At 49.3% G+C, this 21,447-nt stretch overlaps 1 protein-coding gene across 6 annotated transcripts; it reads left to right on the top strand.

Annotated features, from left to right (window-relative positions):
• Positions 1-5,457: 5,457 nt before the first annotated feature.
• Positions 5,458-19,405, top strand: BMP4 (bone morphogenetic protein 4). 6 transcript variants are annotated; one of them, XM_036307476.1, is made up of 4 exons: positions 5,458-5,824; positions 15,775-15,899; positions 17,012-17,391; positions 18,382-19,405. In XM_036307476.1, the coding sequence occupies exons 3-4, from the start codon at positions 17,019-17,021 to the stop codon at positions 19,236-19,238; spliced, it is 1,230 nt and encodes a 409-aa protein (XP_036163369.1). In that variant the 5' UTR covers positions 5,458-5,824; positions 15,775-15,899; positions 17,012-17,018; the 3' UTR covers positions 19,239-19,405. The 6 variants fall into 6 exon arrangements, with proteins under 6 accessions (XP_036163369.1, XP_036163349.1, XP_036163397.1 ...); XM_036307456.1 differs by lacking the exon at positions 5,458-5,824 and adding an exon at positions 12,437-12,725; XM_036307504.1 differs by lacking the exon at positions 5,458-5,824 and adding an exon at positions 12,466-12,528 and having other exon boundaries at positions 17,065-17,391.
• Positions 19,406-21,447: the final 2,042 nt, after the last annotated feature.

Genomic DNA, 21,447 nt, shown 5'->3' with positions numbered 1-21,447 from the left:
TCTAGATACCCACATGGCTGGCTCCCTCCATCTTTCAGATCTCTGCTCAAATGTCACCTTTTCTGTGAAGCATTCTGTGACTATCTTACTAAAATTTAGCCCCCTTGCCATCTCTCTTTCCCACATTATTTTTTAAAAATAAATATATTTCATGGATTTCTTACAGAGAGGAAGGGAGATGGATAGAGACTTAGAAACACCGATGAGAGAGAAACATCGATCAGCTGCCTCCTGCATACCCCTTACGGGGGTTGCGCCCAAAACCAAGGTACATGCTCTTGACTAGAATTGAACCTGGGACCCTTCAGTCCGCAGGCCGACGCTCTATTCACTGAGCCAAACCAGTCAGAACTCCCACATTATTTTTTGTTGTTATTAATCCTTACCTAAGGATATTTTTTCCGCTGTTTTTAGAGAGAGTGGAAGGGAGGGCGAGAGGGAGGGAGGTAAAGAGAGAGGGAGAAAAAGAGAGAGGGAAATATTGATATGTGAAAGACACATCAATTGGTTGCCTCCTGCATGCTCCCCAACTGGGGCTGGGAATTGAACCTGCAACCCAGGTACATGCCCTTGACTGGGAATCGAACCTGAGACCCTTTGGTGTGCAGGCCAATGCTCCAACCATAGAGCAACACTGGCCAGGGTTTTCCTACTCTATTTTTATTCTTGGTACCTATTGCCATTCTACAGGTTGTTTGTATTTATTTTGTTTGTGTCTGCCTTTCCTAGACTGTAAGACCTAGGTGGACAATGATTTCTATCAGTTTTTCACTGCTATGTTCCAGCATCTAAACAGTGCCTCGCATATAAAAATTTATTAAATGAATAAAGATCTTAAGAGATGATTTGTTACATAAAGTCATGAAGAATAGAGAATTTTAGAATTAGCAGGGGCCATACTAAAGAAATCAGCAAACTATGGCCCATAACCTATTTCTGTGTGGGCTGAGAATGGTCTGATGAATTGAATTGTGTCCCCCATGAAATCCATGGGCTGAAGTCCTAATCCCTGGCATCTAAGAACATGACCTCAATTTTAAATAGAGTCATTGCAGATGTAATTAGTTCAGATGAGCAGGGTGGGTCCCTAACCCAGTATGACTGGTGGCCTTACAAAAGGAGAAGTTTGAACACAGACACACAGGGTGAATGCCATATGAGCATGAAGGCAAGATCAGGGTGAAGTCTCTACAGGCCAAGGAATGTTAAAGATTGCAGCAAACCACCATAAGTTAGGAGAGAGGCATAAAACAGTTTCTTCCTCACAGCTTCAGAAGGAGCCAACCCTGACGATCAAAACCTTGATCTCTAACTTCTGGCCTCTTGGACAGCAAGACAATAAATGTCTGTTGTTTAAGCCACACAGTTTGTGGCACTTTTTTACAGAAGCCCTAGCAAACTAATACAAATGGTTTACACACCTGTAAACAACTGGAGGAGGAGGAGGAGGAGGAGGAGGAGGAGAGAGGGCGAAGGAAGAAGGAGGTGGGGGGGGAAATAGAAGAAGGAGGAAGGTGAGGAAAAGGAAAAATGGCAGGAGCAATATTGGCCCACAAAGCCTAAAATATTTACTATCTGGTACTTTCCATAAAAAGCTTATTGGCATCTGAAGTTTAGAGATCATACAGCCTATTTAATTCATGAAGATATGGCAGCCTCCAGACATAAAATATCCAAGATCATACATACAGTATGAACTGGTTTGAGATATATCTAAAACCAAGCTATCTAACCTTGTTTATTTTTTAAAAACTGTCATCACACCGACTCCTGAACTTCTAAAAGTCATTTCATCATTCTCCCCTCGTTTAAATTAAAGTACCAAAATGTTACTAAGAAGACGTTTTCATCTATTACCACAGTCCAGTAACCTGAGTTCTGTAGAGAAACATACCATAATTCATTTCTTTTTTAGCAAAGTGCCTACTATGATCCATAATGTTTTTGTTTTTGCTTTTGGGCATAATTTTCTGTGATACTGGTTCTCAAGCCATAATTAAAACATAATTAAAGATCAAGAACAGATGTCTGCCTGCTCTCTGGAGCTTTCACAAACCATGTAGTGTAGAGTTTGGTATTATGGATTTTATGCTAAAGAGAAACAAAATAGGAGAACTGTCTGTGGAACAAACCCACAAACCAATGCTAAAGGCATAAGAAAGTATTTAAAAGAAAGTGGACCAGTGCGGTGGTAGTTCTTTAATGTACCCGTATCTTAGGGAACAGCAAAATGAATCTGTTTTGTCTTCATCAGTGCTATAATTAGATAATACAAACAAACAACAACAACAACAACAAAAGGAAATAAAAGCTACATTTTTGCTAATTCACTTTGGGTGAGATATTAACCCTTTTGGAGGAGGGTTTCAGTTTTGCCAGCTGTTATCTGCTGAAGACAGTAGTTCTTAGTATAAGGGTTATTGGAAGGGGTTGCAGCGTGAAGCACAGACGTGTTCTTTCCTTTCTAAGGCTGCCTAATTAGTTGAAGCATAGATGGCACTAATAAGAAACTATGTGTATAAACTTCCATTAAGATGCCAATGAACCTGAACTATGGAAGGAATGAAAAGGAAGTGAATGGGTTAAAGACAGTTTTCCCCACAAAGAGTATATGAGAAGACAGATCACCCCAAGTGTAGCTGCTCAATTTCAACCTCTTGTACTTTTGCACAGAATGCACAAATACCATAGGGATTAAATTTACCTAAATCTGAACAAAATTTGTTCTTTCTCTAATTTCCCCTCTCTAAAGTAGAGACCTCATCTGGAGTTGAAATCTGGTGTTTGTTAGCTGGGTGGCCTTGGGCAATTTACTTAACCTCTCTATGCCTCTCTTTCTTCAGATGTTTAAAGGAAAGTGGAGGGGGAGGGGGAGTTGGGATAGCTATAGTATATAAGCCATAAATTGTTTCAGGGATTAAATGAGATAATGAAACATGAAGATGCCTAACAAAATGGTTAGGAATCCAAAGCATGTTCATTTTCCTTCTAAGTTGGAGAAAATATGCAAATATTCACATAATTATAATTACTTACAAAATTGCTCATCTAATTATAACAAGCATGAGAAACTCCATCAGCATTTATTTTCATAAGTGCCACCAGCCATGTGTTTTGTGATCTGTAAATTAATTTCACATACACTCTGGGACTTGATCTACAAATTAAGAATCTCCAGAGGCTTGGGTGGGTAGGTAGTGGTAAGCAAGGATCTGGGCTCCCAATCACTCTTGCTTTTCTGGCCTCTACCAGAAGCCTTTCCCCTGTGTGCACTGGCCCTGCCATCTCAGTGAAGACTTAAGAACATTCTGCTCTTGGGTGTGCGAGCTCTGTGCCACCAAATCAAGGTTTGCTTGTGTGCAACTTGGAGGCATTATCCCAACAAGAAAGATTTAAACACATGTATCATAGTCTAAAGCAGTGGTTCTCAACCTTCCTAATGCCTCCACCCTATAATACAGTTCCTCATGTTGTGGTGACCCCCAATTTCATTGTTACAAATTGAAAATAATTAAAGCATAGTGATTAATCACAAAAACAATATGTAGTTATATATGTGTTTTCCAATGGTCTTAGGAGACCCCTGTGAAAGGGTCCTTTGACGCCCAAAGGGGTCGCGACCCACAGGTTGAGAACCACTGGTCTAAAGGTTTTCCAACCTCTTCTGGGTCCCAAATCCCTTTGAGAATTTGATAAAATGATGCCCCACCTCCATGCGCTTTTACATTTATCCCCCAAATTGTATGCATACATACTGTGGTTTTCACAGATCCCCTGAAATCCATGGAGAGATCTTTAATGAGGTCACATAGCAAGTTTAAGAATCTCTAATTTAAAAAGATTAGCATTTAATTGAAATACAACAAAGAAAGGCAGCACTCGCTTTAAATTCCCCTTTTGACCTTTAGTTTTTAGTCCTTCAGTTTCTAGCCCCGTTTTTCCCCCCTGAATTCTCCCTACAGGTGGGGGAAGTAAACCCACGTTACCCAAACTACTGGGCTCTGGCTAAAGAACTAGTCAGAGGCAGGAGTGGCACAGAAAGGCATATTTATCCATCACCTGGAGTTGAAACCCTAAAGTGTAGGAAGTGGAAAAGGAACAAACATTTTCAGAATGAAAACAGAATTCTGGGACAAAGACTTCAAAGTCCAACCTGCAGTCTCTTTGTGCCAAATAAAGGAGTCTCCTTGGTAGGTTTCATCTGTAACTTGCCTGAGGGAAGGTTGTTTGCAATGATCTGCTGCTCCTCTATCTGAAGCCGCCCCCACCACCACCACCACCAGCACATCTCACAGGACTGCTGGCCTTCTCCACGCCAGGTCCCTGGTCCCCGATCCGATCCCCCTCTTCCTAGCCTGAAAACCTCCCCCCTACTGTTGCATAAACCCGCAGGTACCACTGCTGGGCTTGGCAAGTAGAACAGCAGATCCCAAGAGCTCAGACACGAGTGGACGACACTGTTTTCCTCACTTGATGGGAAAAACCTGGCAGAAGACGAAGGGGTGGTGGAGGGGGTGATTAGCTGGGGAAGGAAGCTTAACAAATACTGTCCAGATTTAAATTTAATTTTCTGTGAGTATAATCGGGACTTCTGTTCTCTGTGTTTTATCACATCCAAGGGTATATGTGTGTGTGTGTGGTGGGGGGGCCGGGGGGGGGGGAGGAGGGGGAGAACTGCAAGGACCAGGAGCAGATTGTCCCAGGAGCCGCTTTAAGACCCCCCTGCCCTGTTCTCTCCCTTCCCTTCCCTTCCCTTCCCTGCCCCCTTCTCTCCCTTCCCTTCCCTTCCCTTCCCTTCCCTTCCCTTCCCTTCCCTTCCCTTCCCTTCCCTTCCCTTCCCTTCCCTTCCCTTCCCTTCCCTCTTCCCCCTTCTCTCCCTTCTCTCCCTTCTCTCCCTTCTCTCCCTTCTCTCCCTTCTCTCCCTTCTCTCCCTTCTCTCCCTTCTCTCCCTTCTCTCCCTTCTCTCCCTTCTCTCCCTTCTCTCCCTTCTCTCCCTTCCTCCCCTTCCCCCCTTCCCTCCCTTCCCTCCCTTCCCTCCCTTCCCTTCCCCCTTCTCTCCCTTCTCTCCCTTCCCCTTCCCCTTCCCCTTCCCCTTCCCCTTCCCCTTCCCCTTCCCCTTCCCCTTCCTCTTCCTCTTCCTCTTCCTCTTCCTCTTCCTCCTCCAGGAAGGGCCCAGAGCATCCACGTCCAGGTAGATGGAGAAAGAGGGGAGAACCTCTGGGCATCCGAGGAGCCTCTGTAAATTCTGTGCGCGGCTCGCCCCGTTGCCCAGGCGCCTGCTGTTTGTTCAGTGTGGGTCAGATTAGCCACCTGGGGCACAAATCCTGCAAAACGAGTCTGAGAGTGGGGCGAGCTCTTGCAGGTAGGAAGGTGCAGCGCCCGGCTAAAAATAGCGAGGGCCCGCGGCCAGCCGCTGCCGAGGCGGTGCACACTGCGCGGCTGCGGGAAGCGCGCGGGCGCGGTGCCGGCGGGCAGGGGGACCCACGCCCACCCTGCGCCCACTCGGGGCCACTTCATGGAGCGTCGCCGCGGGGGCGCGCGGGGAGGGCCCCAGGAGAGGGCGCGGCAGCTTCCCGAGCCTCTTCGGATGGCCCTGGGGCATCAGGGACGCGCGCGGTGAAGCCCAACCCTGCGTGGGACCAGAGAGGGCGCGGGGGTAGCGAGCTGGCCTGAGGATCCCGCCAGCCCGCCCGCGGGGAGTGGGGAGGCACTGGGCCTGGCGAGGCTCTGGTCCCCGGCCTGCTACGCATCTGCAGTGGCGAAGGGACAGCGTGGCTCGGGATTTCTGGATGGCCGCACCTCCTTCTCCATCTGCCTGCAGGAGGTGAGAGCACCGCGCGTCTTGCTGCTCGCCAACGTGGGTCCGCGGGTTCCTGCAACCCCTCACCCGCCTCACACTTTTCTTTCCTCCCACCTCAGCCCCTCGACACCTTTCCTCGGTTTCTCTGACTCCTTTTGAGTTTGAATTTGCGGGATCTCTGAGTCTGGGCCTAGGGACGCAAGGCCTCAAAAGGGGCCAAACCGCACTGAAGGCCTGTCTCTTTGCGTGGACTCGGCTTTGGTGAGGCGTCAAGAGAGGCGCCCTTTCGGAGTCCTGTTTTCTCTATTACTATCCGGGACGAAGCCCCTCCTCCCAGCCCAGGGCTCCCCGAATCTGAGGATGAAGCTTATTTCTTTGAAGCTGTTACCTCTCTGTTGGGCTTAGAGCATTTCCGTCTTAAAAAAATGCGTGTCTGAGGTGCCTGCCTTTCCCCCCAGGATCTGACTCTTTGCAACGCCCAGTCTGAGCCTCTCAGCCAAAGCCAAGGAGGGGGAAATGCTGAGTACAAAGCTCAGATACCTCTAGGCGCTTCTTTTCTGGCCCATTGTCCCTGCCCTCCCCTGGCTTGAGAGAAATGCTGAGCACCTGGGGCACCTTGGCCTCTATCGTGGGTTGCTCTGGTCCCCAGTGGCCAGGCCTTGGTTGGTGCAACTGCTTTTCTTTGGGAGGCCCTGGAGTGGCTTTCCTGAAGCCATGGGCCTGTTTCCTCGGTGTGGTGGCCACCGTCAGACTACAGATCTCCTAATTTTACCCTGTGCAACCCCTTGGTTACCAGGGGTGACTATAAACATTGTCTCTTCCTAGTGGGCTTAAGGGATGGTCAAAGAATATAACTTTAGCCCTAACCAGTTTGGCTCAGTAGATAGAGCATTGACCTGCAGACTGAAGGGTCCCAGGTTCAATTCCGGTCAAGGGCATGTACCTTGGTTGTGGGTGCAGGAGGCAGCTGATCGATGTTTCTCTCTCATTGCTGTTTCTAACTCTCTATCCCTCTTCCTTCTTCTCTGTAAAAAATCAATAAAATGTATTTTTTAAAAAGAATATAACCTTAAAAATAATTTCAAAAGCATATTAGCAACTTTTATTGAATATAACATGAAAAGTACAAAAACCTCATGTATACAATTTGATGAATTTTCACAAAATGGACATTGCAAGCATTTTGAGTGTTAATTACATCTATACATAATCCCTGAGGGCATTACAAATAATATACATGCATTCTTGAAGATAACTCTGCCTCTCACCCCACTCAAGGACATGAAATATTTAGACTCTTTGTAAAAACATCCAAGTTTTATTTATACAATTAAAATTTCTTGGGTCACATACCCCTTTCACACAAAGGTTTCCTTGCAAAAGACTAGAAAGCTGTGAGCATGAATTGAGGGGAGAATGTTGGATTGTGTTGTCCAATTGACATTTGGCTGGGAAACCACAACTCATTTGGTACAGCCAGATGTCCATGCAGGAGTCTCATCCCCATGGTGGCAGTGCAGTTCTATCCAGCTCACACTGTTCAGGCACAACAGGGAGAGAAAGAGAATGTGAAGGATGTGTGCGCTGAGAACGAAGACATTCCACTCTGAATCTTCTCCACCCATTCTATAAGAACCTCTTTCAAAATGACATGCCTTCTGTAGAATCAGGTGGGTGCCATTGACCATTTTTTAGCAGAAGAAGGCTAAACAGAAAGAAGCCAAATCTCCTTCATTGTGTGCCAATCTCATCCTCTTTGGGATAACCCCTCCTTGGAAAGGGAGGAATTTCAATAGCCATGCCCTGTCTGCCATCCACATGTTAAGCATGTTAAAACATAAAAGCAGTCTTCTCATCTGTCTGATCTCTCTGGAGTTTTGATTAGAGTTGTCCGTCCATTTTTTGATGGTCTGTTTTAAAGGATTAAAAAAAAAAAGAACCATATTCCAGAGAGTAGTGAGACAACAATTTAAGACATGGGGAACTGAAGTAGTATTGTATTTTATTCTATTCAATGAGAATCCAGTATTAGTTAGCTTTGAGGGAGGTATATCAAGGGTTGGCAACAGTCTCAAATGTTTGAAGGAGAACTTTGCAATCAGGCATAAGTTTCTTCTTCAGACCAGAGAAAGGGGAATGAGTTTACATTTCAGCAAGAAGTATAGAGAAAAACTGTTTCAGGTCAGAAGTGCTAAGCATCAGAGAAATCAGAGATGAAAAATACTTTGTAAAACACCTAGTCCATAATTTCCTTGTTCTCAGTCGTTATGACTGTCACTTTGTCAGTTATTAGTTATCTTGGCAGAGATATGTTCCTGGATCAGATCTATGTAGACAAATCCCGCTGAGTGGTAACTCAGTGAATACTGATTCACGTAAACAGCCTTCATTCAATCAACACCGAGATATGTGCAGCACTAATGACTACAAGATAAATGTGAGATATAGCCCCTTCCTTTAAAAAGTTTATCACTAACTGTAAATAAAATTCAATATCAGAGTAGCTCTTCACCTACTTTGCTCATGTAATTTTCTTTGCAAAGAAGAACTAATATTTACTGAGCACTTATGTGCCTGCCATTTTATTACACTAATTCATTTAATGCTTCTGAGACCATTATGAAATAGAAATTTTTATTCTCTGGTTATAAGTGGGGAAACCAGTTACTCCGGAGTTTAAGCTCTTTGACCACGATTTTAACTAGTAGGTAGATTGATTCTCAGTCTTGGGGCCTGAGAAAGACCTGTGAGGAACCTGGTCAATCCTCACAGTTTACAGTAAGGAAACTGATACCCAGGAGAGGTAAGCAGCTTCGTTGTCTAGATATGAGAAGGTCCCATGAAGTCTTGCCCTACGGTGGGCTTTGTAATTAGATCCAAAGGAGATACCTTTCTGGGTCTTGATTGTGTTCTTCTAAGAACTGGGTAGATACCTAAAATTCTCTGTAATAGCAGCCTGTAACGATGGGGCGGCAGCTGGTGCCTTGGCCGTGGGAAAAGCCTCCAGGACAAGCCTTGTTTAGTCAGAAGCTGTGGCCATGGGGATCCAGCTCTCCCAGCTCTTGACCTGTGGAGGCAGAGAGACAAACTGACGTGGTCTGAATTTTTGATCTATTATCTATTAGCTCTGTGACATTGAACAACGCATATGACCTCCCTAAATTTCAGATTCCCATCTTTGGAACAGTGACTTTAGGAGGGGTGTTGTGATGGCTAGACAGCAAATATGTAACTAATGGTAAATATTAGTAAGAGAAAAATGAATGGTCCTGGGCAGTTTCCAAGATACCTTATAATTCCAATTCCAGTTTATCTATCTTACTGCTTCTCAAAAGTCAGCAATGGTGCTAGGAGTTCCTTCAAAGTACCCTTACATCACTTCAACAGTCACTTAATTGGCAAAGGTTTAAAGATCTGATATTGCTCTTAATCGAAGACCTAGAAGCAAGGGCTACTACCTCTACAGGATTAGAAATCTTGTCATTTGTAGAGACCTATTTCATGTGCTCTAGGCATAGTAATTCTGCAATTACCATAACAGTTTACAAAGCACAAGTCAAGCATATTCCTTGCTTGTTTGGTAATGTCTAGGCATCAGCTTTTTAATGATATCTATCAGGCCTGGAAATATAAGTGAAATAACATTTAAAACCCTTTTCGGTCCAACCTCGAGGCTGACTCGACAGACCAGGTGCTAGGAGCAGGTCCAACGTCGAGCAATAAGAACATTAAAAAGTTCAACATTCAATCCCGTCAATTAATTTGGACCAGACTGTTTGAATTCCAAAAATAACATTGGACCGCAAAGGGTTAAAATCGTGGTGCTGGAGCTTTAGTGTGCTCAGAATCACCAGGAAACTTTGTGAAATACATAAATTTCTGGGGCCAGATCTCAGTCAGGCAGGGCCAGGAAATCTGTATTTTATCAGAACATCCAACCTTGTTCTGAAGCGTATGGCCCTCAGAACATACCTGGAGAAAGGCTGTCCCGCAGGCTTGCTGTCCAGCTACTTTCTCTAAATGCTCCCCAGGAAAACAACAACAAATGAATGCCTGTCACTCTGAGTAGCAGCGGAAGAGATCGTTGCTCTTAAAAATATGGTGAATTTCTCTTCCTAATCTATATGCTTTAAGGGTACAGTTTCATTTGGCTCATCTGTATTATGATCTATAAACATACCCCAACTCACAAGAAAGCTTGAGCTGGGAAAAGAGTGGATAGCTGCCCTCACCAACTCTGACTGGCTCAAGCTCTCTAACCAACACATAATTTGTTCTTTGGCATGAGCGAAAGGAAAAGATGAGCCAGTAAAAGGAGTTGATATTAGATGGCATGCACCCATCTCAAATATGGGCTAGACAAAAGCTGTCCCGAGAGATCTGGACCTGAGTCCTCCCACCAGGCATGTAAAGTTTCATATCAGGGCCTAAACAAGGTATGTCAGGTGGCTTCATTAGAAATTCCTGGATTCCTCGCTGGCTATTTTATTGTCTGGGTTTCAATAACATGAGAAAATAGCCGTCATCCAAACACATTTGGGCTTAAAAAAACGAACTATTATCTGTTGTCTTAAAATTAAATAAAGCCCTGCTTTTTTAATCACAGCATATCCCTACCGTTTTTGAGTGTAAATATTAAGGAACATGTTTTGTTAATGATTAAAAAACAATAGTGATTGGTTAGGGGGCTCAGTGAACATTGAATCTGTCTTTACTCCAGTCATTGTGCGTGAAGCAACACACTGCCTAATGCCCCAGGATGGACAGTAGGTAACTATTTAATGGGGTTTTAATTTTGGGTTGTTATTAATAATAATTAATGTAATTTTGATTATGTTGGAAGCTGGAGGGATACTGTCAGTCATCCTTTCAGGGTGGTGGTATTGCCCTGCCCTGTTTAATCAGAGGTTCTCAGAGGAGGTAGGCTCAAAGTGATTTAAAATGAAAGAAGGTAGATGTTTAATAAAATTTCAATTAAGAAATTAAATCATACTCAAATTGAAAGGGGGACATGGAAATTGTCTGGCCTAATCCTTTCATTCTGCAAATGAGAAAAATGAGGCCCTTAGGAATTAAAGGACTTGCCCAAAACGATACAGCTTGTTTCTGTTGTTTGATGCATTATTGGGCTAAATGACCTCACAGGCCTAACTTGGAAAAGAGGGCAGGATGCTGTGGCCCTGCTCTCACAGTTGTTTATCTGATCTCATGTACTTCCTACCCGTCGTAATTCCTGTTTTCTAACTATCGAAGGTGTGTAACTGTAACGTTTGTCTAGAAAAGCTACTCTGGACCAATAGCTGTTTAAGTAAAGACCTAAATGCTTTGCTGTGACAGTGAAGTGCAATGTCTATGCCAGGAAAAGAAAACCAGGACAGGAAATGCTCAGTCCTCCAGCACTAGCCTGGTTACCTGGAGCTCAGGGCTGTGACCCTCAGCCCCACCCTGTGGCATTAGCTCAGGACTCCAGAGCAGAGGTTGTGATTTACTTTAGGGCTCTAGGCAAGTCCCTTGAACCTGGCTGTCCTTCCCCTTCCATGTTTGTAAAACAGGGAGATGATGCTGATCGCTCCCACACTGCTCCATCAGAGGCACTGTGTGAAATTAGCTCCTGTTTGTTTGGGAAGGGTTTTTAAAGCCACACATTCCACCTCCCTGCTAATATGATTACTAGCACTTTCTTGTAGGAAAGGGCCAACTCCTCATCCCCCTTCTTCCTTTCAAAAACAAACCAAAGGGTATCTTTTGTCTCCCTGTGGCCAAAAAGGTTGTTACTTCTGTAGTGGTTACCCCCTCGGAAGGTCAGTTTACTGAGGTGAAGGGTTCCTAGGTGCACCACAAACAACCAAACAAAACAATAATAACAGCAGAAATAACTGCTGTGGAGGTTCTTAGAGGGCTTCTGAGTTACAAACAGACCTTTCTAACTATAAAGGAACGTGGCCCCCAGTCAGTCTCCAAGCCATCTCCGTCCTTCACAGGGTTAGGCCTGGTGGACTGTTTATTGGGGCTGTCTTCCTGAGGGTCATCCCCACGGCTTTCCACAAGAAGCATTTAAAAAAAAAATGTTTTGGAAGGAAAGTCACCTTTTTAATAGCCAAAGAAGTACCTCTCTCTGGCACACAACTCTGTGCACAGCCTGTTTCTCAACCTTTGGAACTCCTTTAACAGTTTATGGAAGGCCACCCTTTAAACCAATCCAACAGCTCCTTTCTCCATAACCTGGTTTTAGAGGTGTTTCATTATCTCTAATTACTCGGGGTAAACGGTGATTACTCAATGTTTTAATCATCAGTTTGGGCAGCAGTTACTCTAAACTCAGGGAAGCCCAGACTCCCATGGGTATTTTTGGAAGGTACTGCGACTAGTCGGTGCATGCTTTCTAGTACCTACGCACGTGGTCCCCAGGTGAGTCCCGGCCGCTTCCCAGAGCTGAGGCAGCTGAGTCCCAGCCCCGGCGGTGGCGGTAGCTGCGGACTCCAGCGCTGCCCGGGCTTCCGGGACCCGGGCCTGCGAGGCGAGGCCCGGCTGCTGGAGGGGAGGATGTGGGCGGGGCTCCCATCCCAGAAAGGGAGGCCAGAGAGGGAGGAGGGAAGAAGGGAGGGGCTGCGGGGAAGAGGAGGAAGGAAAGAAAGAAAGACTGAGGGAAAGAGGAGGAAGGAGAAGATGCGAGAGGGCAGAGCAGGAGGGAGGGAGGGAAGGAGTGCGGAACCCGGCCCGGAAGCTAGGTGAGTGGCATCCCAGCCCAGGGACGGGAGCCTTAGACGCCGCTGCTGCTCCGCGCACTGTATTTCGCTTCTCTCCCTCATGGGATTCCCGTCGAGCCTGCAGCACCCCAGTCCTCGGCCCTCGCCTAAGTTCACTGCAGCCGTTCAGAGGTCCCCAGAAGCTGCTGCTGGCGAGCCCGCTACTGCAGGGATCTATGGTGAGCAAGGCTGCCTGGCGAGGGGCGCCGGATAGAGGGGGCCGAGGCGCATCCTTGGGGTGGGGGGTGCGGAGGAGGAAGCTCGGGACCCTGGCTGTAGCCGCGGCAAAAGGTGCCCCCCCCCCCCCAGGTTGTGCTATAAGTAGGGATGCTGGCACTGAAAGACACTACTCCTCTGCCCTGGCCACTGTCTCCGTTCGGCGGCCCCGGGCTATTTTCACCTGAGTAGGTTTGGGGACGGAGAGAAGCCTTTAGCTGGGGGTCGTTGGGGGGAGGGTGAGGGGGGGCGCTGCGAGGTCTGGAGGGGATAGCGAACATCAGTCTACCCGCAACGGGAAGGGCCAGGAGAGAAAGGAGTGTCGGCTCTGAAGTCAGGAGAGAGCGAGGGGACGGCCAGGTGCAGGGAGAATACCTGACTGGGGTGGTTCTGCGTGCGGAGGGCAGCTCTTCTGCCTCCGGAGCGTGCGCGCCTCGCGAGGGGCTGCGCAGAGGGGAGTGTCACCCGCCGCGGCCCCCCGCCCGCGGGAGCCCGGGAGAGCTGGCGACCTGCGGCGGCAAGGCGCACCTCCGCCACGAGCTATTTTCGTGGGCTCGCAGCACCCCAGGAGCCGCGCCACTCTCGTTTCATCGTGTAGGGTCTCCGTGGCCAGGATGCCAGGCGCTCGGGGACGAGCCTCCCGGTGTAGCCGTGTGCTAGAGGGAGTCGCGGGCGAGCTGCACGGCTGACGCGCGGCTCCTCATGGTTCTCCCCGCGCGGAGCCCACAGGAACGGGTCCCCGGAATCTCCAGTCCCTGCGGACCCTCCCGGCCGGAGTTGGGCCTGCGGCCTCGTGGGCACTTCTTATGTGCATGGTTTGTGGGCTCAAGGCTTTGGGAGACGTGAAAAAGCCCCAAAGTCAGGGAGTTGGTAAACTGAGGTGACGTCGGAACTGGTGCTGGGAGAAGACTCAAGCAGGGAAGTAAAGGACAGTCGCCTTGAGTTGCACACCCCGCCCGCCCCCCCAAGAAAAAGTTCAGAAGATGAAAGTTCCTTTCGGCTTTTATCTTTTTTAATTAAAAATTTGGGGGGAGTTGAGGGGGAGGACGCGATTAAAGATGAATCTCACTGAACCCGAAATTGAAATACAACCAGCCTTTGCGTTTTAGCGCCCGGTGCGCTCCCGCAGCCACCCTGGGATTGTCCGGGGACTCCGGGCGCCGGCCCCTTCCACTGTCCCTTCGCCCCTCAGGGACCGGCCCCTCTCCGTCTGCTTTTCCTATTTCTGGAACTCCTCCCACAGGGCTTTTTTAGGGTTCCTGGCGTCGAGAAGAGAGAGAGAGAGAGAGAGAGAGAGAGAGAGAGAGAGAGAGAGAGAGAGAAAGGAAGAAAAAAAGAAAGAAAGGAAAGAAGGAAAGAAAGGAAAAGAAAAGGAAAAACCTCTTTGCCCTCCCCAACCCTTTTGCCGTCAGCCCCGGTGGCGCGGCAGCGGGAAGACCTAAAGCGGCTCAAGCAGCAGCGCGGCTCTTTCCTGGCGGGGACTGTCGCGCAGGGGCGCCCGTGGCCTCCGCACCCCGGCCCTCCGCGTCGGGCGGCGCCGGGCAGCCGCGGCCCGGAGGGAGGGCTAAGCGCTTGGTTTTTCACTCCTCTTCCTCAAAGGCTACCCTGGAGTGCCCCCAAGAAGAAACCCCAGTTCGTGGGGGAAAGTAAGGCGGGCAACCTGAGCCCTCGGTCTCTGCAGCGACCGAACTCTGGAGGGACTCTGGAGGGCGAGGGGAGCGGCTCGGGACCCGGAGCGGGCCCACGCTGACGCAGACTTGCGCGGGCCAGGTTTTCGAACAGGCCCCTGCGCTGAGAGACCCACGCGCGCAGCATCTTCAGTTAGTTAGGACATCCCAGCAATTCCTTGAGCTGTGGGTTGGTGAATTCCTCAAGAAATATTTGCTGCGACTGTGCAGCTGGTGCAAAGGAGGAAGGGGGTGGGGGAAGGAAGTGGCGGGGGGGTGGCGGGGGTGGCCGGGGGGAGGAGTGGTGGTTTAAAAAATCAGGCTGGCTGCAGAGAGAGATGCAGACACAGAGGTCGAGCGCAGGCCGAAAGCTGTTCACGGCTTTCTCGACTCCTGGGAACTTGGTGGGATTTCCTTTCTGCGTCGGGTCGGGAGTTGTAAAACCTCGGCGACATTAAGACCCGAAACTGGGGATGCGCCCTCTCCCCGCCGCGACGCCTCCATCGGAGTCCGCCTCCGCCCAGAAGGGCAAGGCCGACCGCTTTCTTTGGGGATTTACTCTTTGCTCTGGGGGACGCGGTGCGGAGAGTCTCCCCGTAAAGGAACTCGAGAAAATAGCTTAGCGGCGGCTCCCTCCCCACTTTCCCACGTCGATCGCCGTCAGCCACCTCCTCCCTCCGCCCCGTGCGTGACTTGGTCAGCAGCTTTTGGCTGGGAGCTCAAAAGGCTGCCCGGTTTGTCTGAGCACGGGCAGGCGTTCGCCAGGAGGTGACTGGCTGTCGCCGGGAGCAATATTTGGCCTCGCAGATACTCCGGGGAGGCAGTGGCGGGGGACGCGCGCACGTCCGCGGGTCCCTGGGCGCTTTCTTTAAGTGCCCGTTGGCGGTGAGGCTTTGAGAGGCTGAGACTCCGCCGTCCCCGTTCCCGGCCCCACTGGAGCCGGGTTCTTGCCGAAGAGGCGCAGCCCCTATAGTGCGCCCCGGATCCTCCGGCTTCAGGCCGCTTGGCGCTCGGGCCCGGGGGGACGCCCCGCACGCCGCCGCCGAGAGAGGCGAGGCCCGCGTCCTCCGCGCGCGGAGCTGGGGTACCTGCGGAGGGCTCCGCGGACCGCAGCCCGAGCTCCTCCCGGACCGCGGGAAGCTGGAGCTGGAGGCTGGGAGGTTGGCCTCCGCAGAGGGGGCGGGGCCGCGGTGGGGTTTGTGGGCCCTTTCGCCGCCCGCCGCGGGGAGGGCGGGCTCCTCCAGGCGCGGGGCGGGGCCTCGACGCTCACGTGACTCGGAGGGGCTGGAAGAAAAACCGAGCCAGTCTGCGCCAGAGTCTCATTATATTCAAATATTCATTTTAGGAGCCATTCCGTAGTGCCATCCAGAGCAACGCGCTGCAGCACCTCCTCTGAGCCTTTCCAGCAAGTTTGTTCCAGATTGGCTGTCAAGAATCATGGACTGTTATTATATGCCTTGTTTTCTGTCAGTGAGTAGACACCTCTTCCTTCCCTTCCCGGGAATCATTCTGCCCTCTCCACCCCTGCTCGCCTCGGGTCCCTCCCGTCGGACCTTCCTCCCAGAGCCCACACTCCGCTTTCTAGCAGCGCTGTCGCCTCCGTCTCGGCCAGGCAGCCGCGGCGCGCAGGACGTACGGGCTCTGTGCAAAGTGCTGCTTGCTCCCACTCGCACTCTCAGTTCGGGTGCGTTGCAAGAAAGCGGAGCGAGAGGGGGCTAAAGAGATGCAAGTCCGCATCGCGGGGTTGTACCTTATGGGATAATCAGCCCCCCTTCCCACTTGCCGGGGGGGGGGGGTGAGGGGGGAGCAGTGCCCGATGCCCCCGTGTTGCGTTCCCAGCTGCTTGTCAAAATTCTGAGGTCGCTCCTGGGATCAACCCCCCTCCCCCGCCGCCCCTTCCCGGGGAGTAAGCGAGCGGGTACGCTCCGATGCTTTTTTGCTGGGCATTTCAAACTCATCAGCCAGAGTAAAATAAACCTTCAAGCCACTTTGTCAGCTCCCAGACCACGTTCTCGGCCTCGGTCTCTGGACCCCGCGGTCCTGTGTCTTTACCCTGCCCCTGCGTCCCTGCTTTCCCTCCCTCCTGCTCGGAACCAGCTGGAAGTTGTGGAAGTTGGGCTGGGAGGGCGGAGGAAGGAGGTGGGGGTGGAGGAACGAGGGGGAGAGGCTGAAGGTCTGAAGTGGAGAGCGATGGCATTTTAATTCTCCCTCGCCCACCCTTTTTTACCCCCTCAACGTTAACTGTTTATCCTTGAAGAAGCCAAGCTGAGATCATGGCTCAGATAGCAGTTGGGACAAAAAAAGATTAACAGGATGGAGGCTATCTGATTTGGGGTTATTTGACTGTAAACAAGTTAGACCGAGTAATTACAGGGCAATTCCTACTTTCGGGCCTTGCATGGCTGCAGCTGGTGATGGAGGGGGGTGTGTGAGGGAGAAGACACAAACTTGATCTTTCTGACCTGCTTTCCATCTTGACCCTCTATCTCTCGCCCTACATGCCTATGCGGAGACATCTCTATTTCTCTCTAGTTATTGGTGTTTATTTATTCTTTAACCTTCCACCTCCTCCCCCTCCCCAGAGACACCATGATTCCTGGTAACCGAATGCTGATGGTCGTTTTATTATGCCAAGTCCTGCTAGGAGGCGCGAGCCATGCTAGTTTGATACCTGAGACGGGGAAGAAAAAAGTCGCCGAGATTCAGAGCCACGCGGGAGGACGCCGCTCAGGGCAGAGCCATGAGCTCCTGCGGGACTTCGAGGCTACACTTCTGCAGATGTTCGGGCTGCGCCGCCGCCCGCAGCCTAGCAAAAGCGCCGTCATCCCGGAATACATGCGGGATCTTTACCGGCTCCAGTCTGGGGAGGAGGAGGAGGAAGAGCAGATCCACAGCATCGCTCTGGAGTACCCTGAGCGCCCCGCTAGTCGGGCCAACACCGTGAGGAGCTTCCACCACGAAGGTCAGTCCCTGCCCGGAGTCTGGGCGGGGGAGGGCCGGTAGGGTTGGCTGGTGGGGCAGTGGAAGCCCTCGGGGAGAAAGGTTCAGGTTACATCAAAGCCCCCAATCCCGGAGGCTGGGGAATGGAGCTGCCTACCTCCAAGAATTTCCAGGGCTGTGGCTAAATTTATTTTTCGGAGACAGAGGGGAGGGGCCGAGGTTAGGGGGAATGACACCACTCAGACGTGGGCTAGCCTCAGAGGTGTGTTTTTGCTATATCAAAGCCTTTTCTGCCAGGTTTTGTGCCCGTTTTCTTCTTCTTTTTTCAAAGCACCTACTGAATTTAATGTTACAGCTGTGTGTTTGTCAGGTTTATTCAATAGGGGCCTTGTAATCTGATCTGAATGTTTCCTAGCGGATGTTTCTTTTCCAAAGTAAATCTGAGTTATTAATCCACCAGCATCATTACTGTGTTGGAATTTATTTTCCCCTCTGTAACATGATCAACAAGGCATGCTCTGTGTTTCCAGGATCGCTGGGGAAATGTTTAGTAACATACTCGAAAATGGAAGAAGAGGGAGAGGGTGGTTGTGGGCATGTTTCCTCCTGCCTCTGCTCTGTTGGCCCCTCTTTTTCTTTACAGCCACTTGTAAAGAAAACCGTGTACACAAAGCCAAGAGGGCTTTAAAAGGGGAGTCTTGATGGTGGTGGAGTAAGGAGTTGACACATGGAAATTATTAGACATATAAAGGAGGCTGAGAGATACTTTGTCTTTGGTGCTTGCCGAATGCTGGCTATGTCTCTCCGAGTTTGCTAGCTTGCCCCATTGGTCTGTTTCTTTAAATTAAAAGATATACTTACTTCCCCCAAATAGGCTTCCACCATATAAGCAGAATTCACCACTCATCACCCAACCCTTAACTATTTCTTGACTTTTCAGTCCCTCAGACAGTTCATGTGTTCTTTTTTTTTTGCTTTTTTTCTTTTTCTTTCCCTTCCCAATTGTGCCTAGAACATCTGGAGAACATCCCAGGGACCAGCGAAAACTCTGCTTTTCGTTTCCTCTTTAACCTCAGCAGCATCCCAGAGAATGAGGTGATCTCGTCCGCAGAACTTCGACTTTTCCGGGAGCAGGTGGACCAGGGCCCTGATTGGGAGCAGGGCTTCCACAGAATAAATATTTATGAGGTTATGAAGCCCCCGGCAGAACTGGTGTCTGGGCACCTCATCACACGACTACTGGACACGAGACTGGTCCACCACAATGTGACACGGTGGGAAACTTTTGATGTGAGCCCTGCAGTCCTTCGCTGGACCCAGGAGAAGCAGCCAAACTATGGGCTGGCCATTGAGGTGACTCACCTCCATCAGACACGGACCCACCAGGGCCAGCACGTCAGGATTAGCCGATCGTTACCTCAAGGGAGTGGGGATTGGGCCCAGCTCCGGCCACTCCTGGTCACCTTTGGCCATGATGGCCGGGGACATGTCTTGACCCGACGGAGGAGGGCCAAGCGTAGCCCCAAGCATCACCCACAGCGGGCCCGAAAGAAGAGTAAGAACTGCCGACGCCACTCGCTCTATGTGGACTTCAGTGATGTGGGCTGGAATGACTGGATTGTGGCCCCACCAGGCTACCAGGCCTTCTACTGCCATGGGGACTGCCCCTTTCCACTGGCTGACCACCTCAACTCAACCAACCACGCCATTGTGCAGACCCTGGTCAACTCTGTCAATTCCAGTATCCCCAAAGCCTGTTGTGTTCCCACTGAACTGAGTGCCATCTCCATGCTGTACCTGGATGAGTATGACAAGGTGGTACTGAAAAATTATCAGGAGATGGTAGTAGAGGGATGTGGGTGCCGCTGAGATCAGCAGTCCTTGGACACACACACACACACACACACACACACACACACACTACCATCCACTCACCCACACCCTACACAGACTGCTTCCTTATAGCTGGACTTTTATCTTAAAAAAAAAAAAAAAAAAAAGGAAAAAAACCTAAACATTCACCTTGACCTTATTTATGACTTTATGTGCAAATGTTTTGACAATATTGATCATATATTTTGACAAAATATATTTATAACTACATATTAAAAAGAAAAAATAAAATGAGTCATTATTTTAAAGGTAAACTATGTTCTTTTCTCTGGAATCCTTTCTCTTTTCTTCCTGCCCATCGCTTTTGAGTGAGAATTTTTTTTTCCTATTGAAGTAGAGCTAGAAGCAGGTGGTAACTGGAGGTGGTTAGGTTCTAGCGACAGGAAGTAAATGAATGGTAGAGAGATGGTAATTGCCAGGATGAATTGTTTTCCATTTCTATTTAATGTTAACAAGGACACAGCATCCTCTCCCATCTGGATGACACATGACTTAGAAAAATAGTGGGATAAAAGGAGTAGGCCAGATTAAAGACTCAGTTTTGGGCTCCTTGTACCACTTCTGGATTTGCTCACCTGTTAGAGGTGCGTCCCAGCTGAGTGTGATGGGTAAGAATCTCAACTCTTGGGAAGTGATTCCCACCTCTGCTTTTATGATACCCCAGGGTGTCTCCAGTTATTATAGGCCTCAGTGTTGTGTATTTCAATCCAAAAGTAATTTGCACACACATATTAACAAATGTATATATGTGTGTGTTTTTAACAGGTTGTTGGGTGGTGGGGTTTTTTTCTTTGAGAAGTGGGTTTTAGCCAATAAAATAAGTGATGTGCCTTACCTTCAAAAAATTTGGTGACCACTATTTTAATATACCACATGGTGGAACTCTCTAGTGTTTTCGGACTTGTTTCCTTATTTCCCATTCCAGCTGGGTGGGGGTTGGCAATAGGGTCAGGCACGGAAGGGTCAGAATTTCTAAGTAGGCACTGTAAAAGTTCCACTATATGGATTCTCTAGAGTCAAATGCCAAATCTCCTTGTCTCTCTGTGCTGCCTGTCCCCTTCTCTGGAACTGGGCAGAAAGTGATACACTTGGATGTGCTGTTCTGAGCCAGGGTTTCTTCAAGGAGAAAGACTCAAATATTGGCCAAAGGAAAATGCTAATGTGCTTGAGCAGTCTCTGAGTTAAGGGCTGCCAGCAAGGCAGAGAAATGGCTTTCTGAAATGACATGCCTATAGTCTATAGTGGCTAAGAGGACCAGACGAGAGGCCTTTGCTGTGTCTTACTTGCCACCAGCAAGTAAATTAAGCCCTGGAATTTTAGCCTGCTTAGGCTCATTTCTTATGTGTGCTTTTTTTTGGTTTTTTTTCTGCAAAGACTTGGATGAGTTGAAAAGCAGTGTCTTTGCACAGTCTGTGTGGGGTGGGCTGATAGAAGTGAAGGTTGAGTGGGGTGGAGGTGCTGTGTGTGCACCCCCTGCATTCATGTACACACACTCTTCCCTATGTTCTCGGGGACGGGGTGGCTGAAGCAGGATTCATTTTTGTTTTTAATTACTGAAGTCCTACAATCCTCCAAAGGAGCAGCTTAGTGGAAACCAATAAAAATAGAAGTAGAGCGGTTGCCAAAGCCCCAGCTCCCCGGAGAGCGCAGGTGGAGAGAGGAGATCAGAGCCCCAGGCAAAAAGGCAGCAAGACTCCACAGTTCCTCCAAAACTCCCTGCAAAGAGAGATACTCCCCCCTCCAACAGCCCCCCAGGTCGCTGCCCCTTTGATTAATGGTATGGAGGTCGAATAAATCTTTTAGGGGAAGCCCATTATGGGTTTCCCTCAGGCGGCCTCGTTTTGTTTTGCCCCATTTCCAGCAACTTTCTGAAATGTCCGTGTCGTTGCAAAGGAACCCGAAGATCTCTAGCACTTGGACAAATCATCCGAGGGCGAGTCCTGAGCCCGGTGGCTGCCTGGCTCAGGTCACTTTCTAGCAACCACGCTCCCCCCGCCCCCCCCCCCACGCTCCCCCTCCTTCTACTGGCTTATTTTCAGGAATGGATAATGTTGTTTATTTGTTCAGCCAAATATTTGGTCTGGGGAATTTACCGTGAAATTCTGTGAATTGCATATACCTAGTTAACAAAATAGTCCTAATGCCACAGTGTTAGCATGAAAAACAAGGAGCTATGGCCAGCGTT

Source organism: Myotis myotis, unplaced genomic scaffold, assembly GCF_014108235.1.
Source record: "Myotis myotis isolate mMyoMyo1 unplaced genomic scaffold, mMyoMyo1.p scaffold_m19_p_1, whole genome shotgun sequence".
Taxonomy (NCBI): Eukaryota; Metazoa; Chordata; class Mammalia; order Chiroptera; family Vespertilionidae; genus Myotis; species Myotis myotis.
Note: the sequence above shows the minus strand (reverse complement) of the source record. Positions and strands in the feature narration are given on the sequence as shown.

What these genes read in the sequence shown, in the direction of transcription:
- BMP4 (XM_036307504.1), top strand. Translation starts at nt 12,467, where the DNA reads ATGCGAGAGGGCAGAGCAGGAGGGAGGGAGGGAAGGAGTGCGGAACCC. An exon ending in GAACCCGGCCCGGAAGCTAG is followed by an intron (nt 12,529 to 15,774) that starts GTGAGTGGCATC and finishes TATTCATTTTAG; the next exon opens with GAGCCATTCCGTAGTGCCAT. An exon ending in ATATGCCTTGTTTTCTGTCA is followed by an intron (nt 15,900 to 17,064) that starts GTGAGTAGACAC and finishes TATTATGCCAAG; the next exon opens with TCCTGCTAGGAGGCGCGAGC.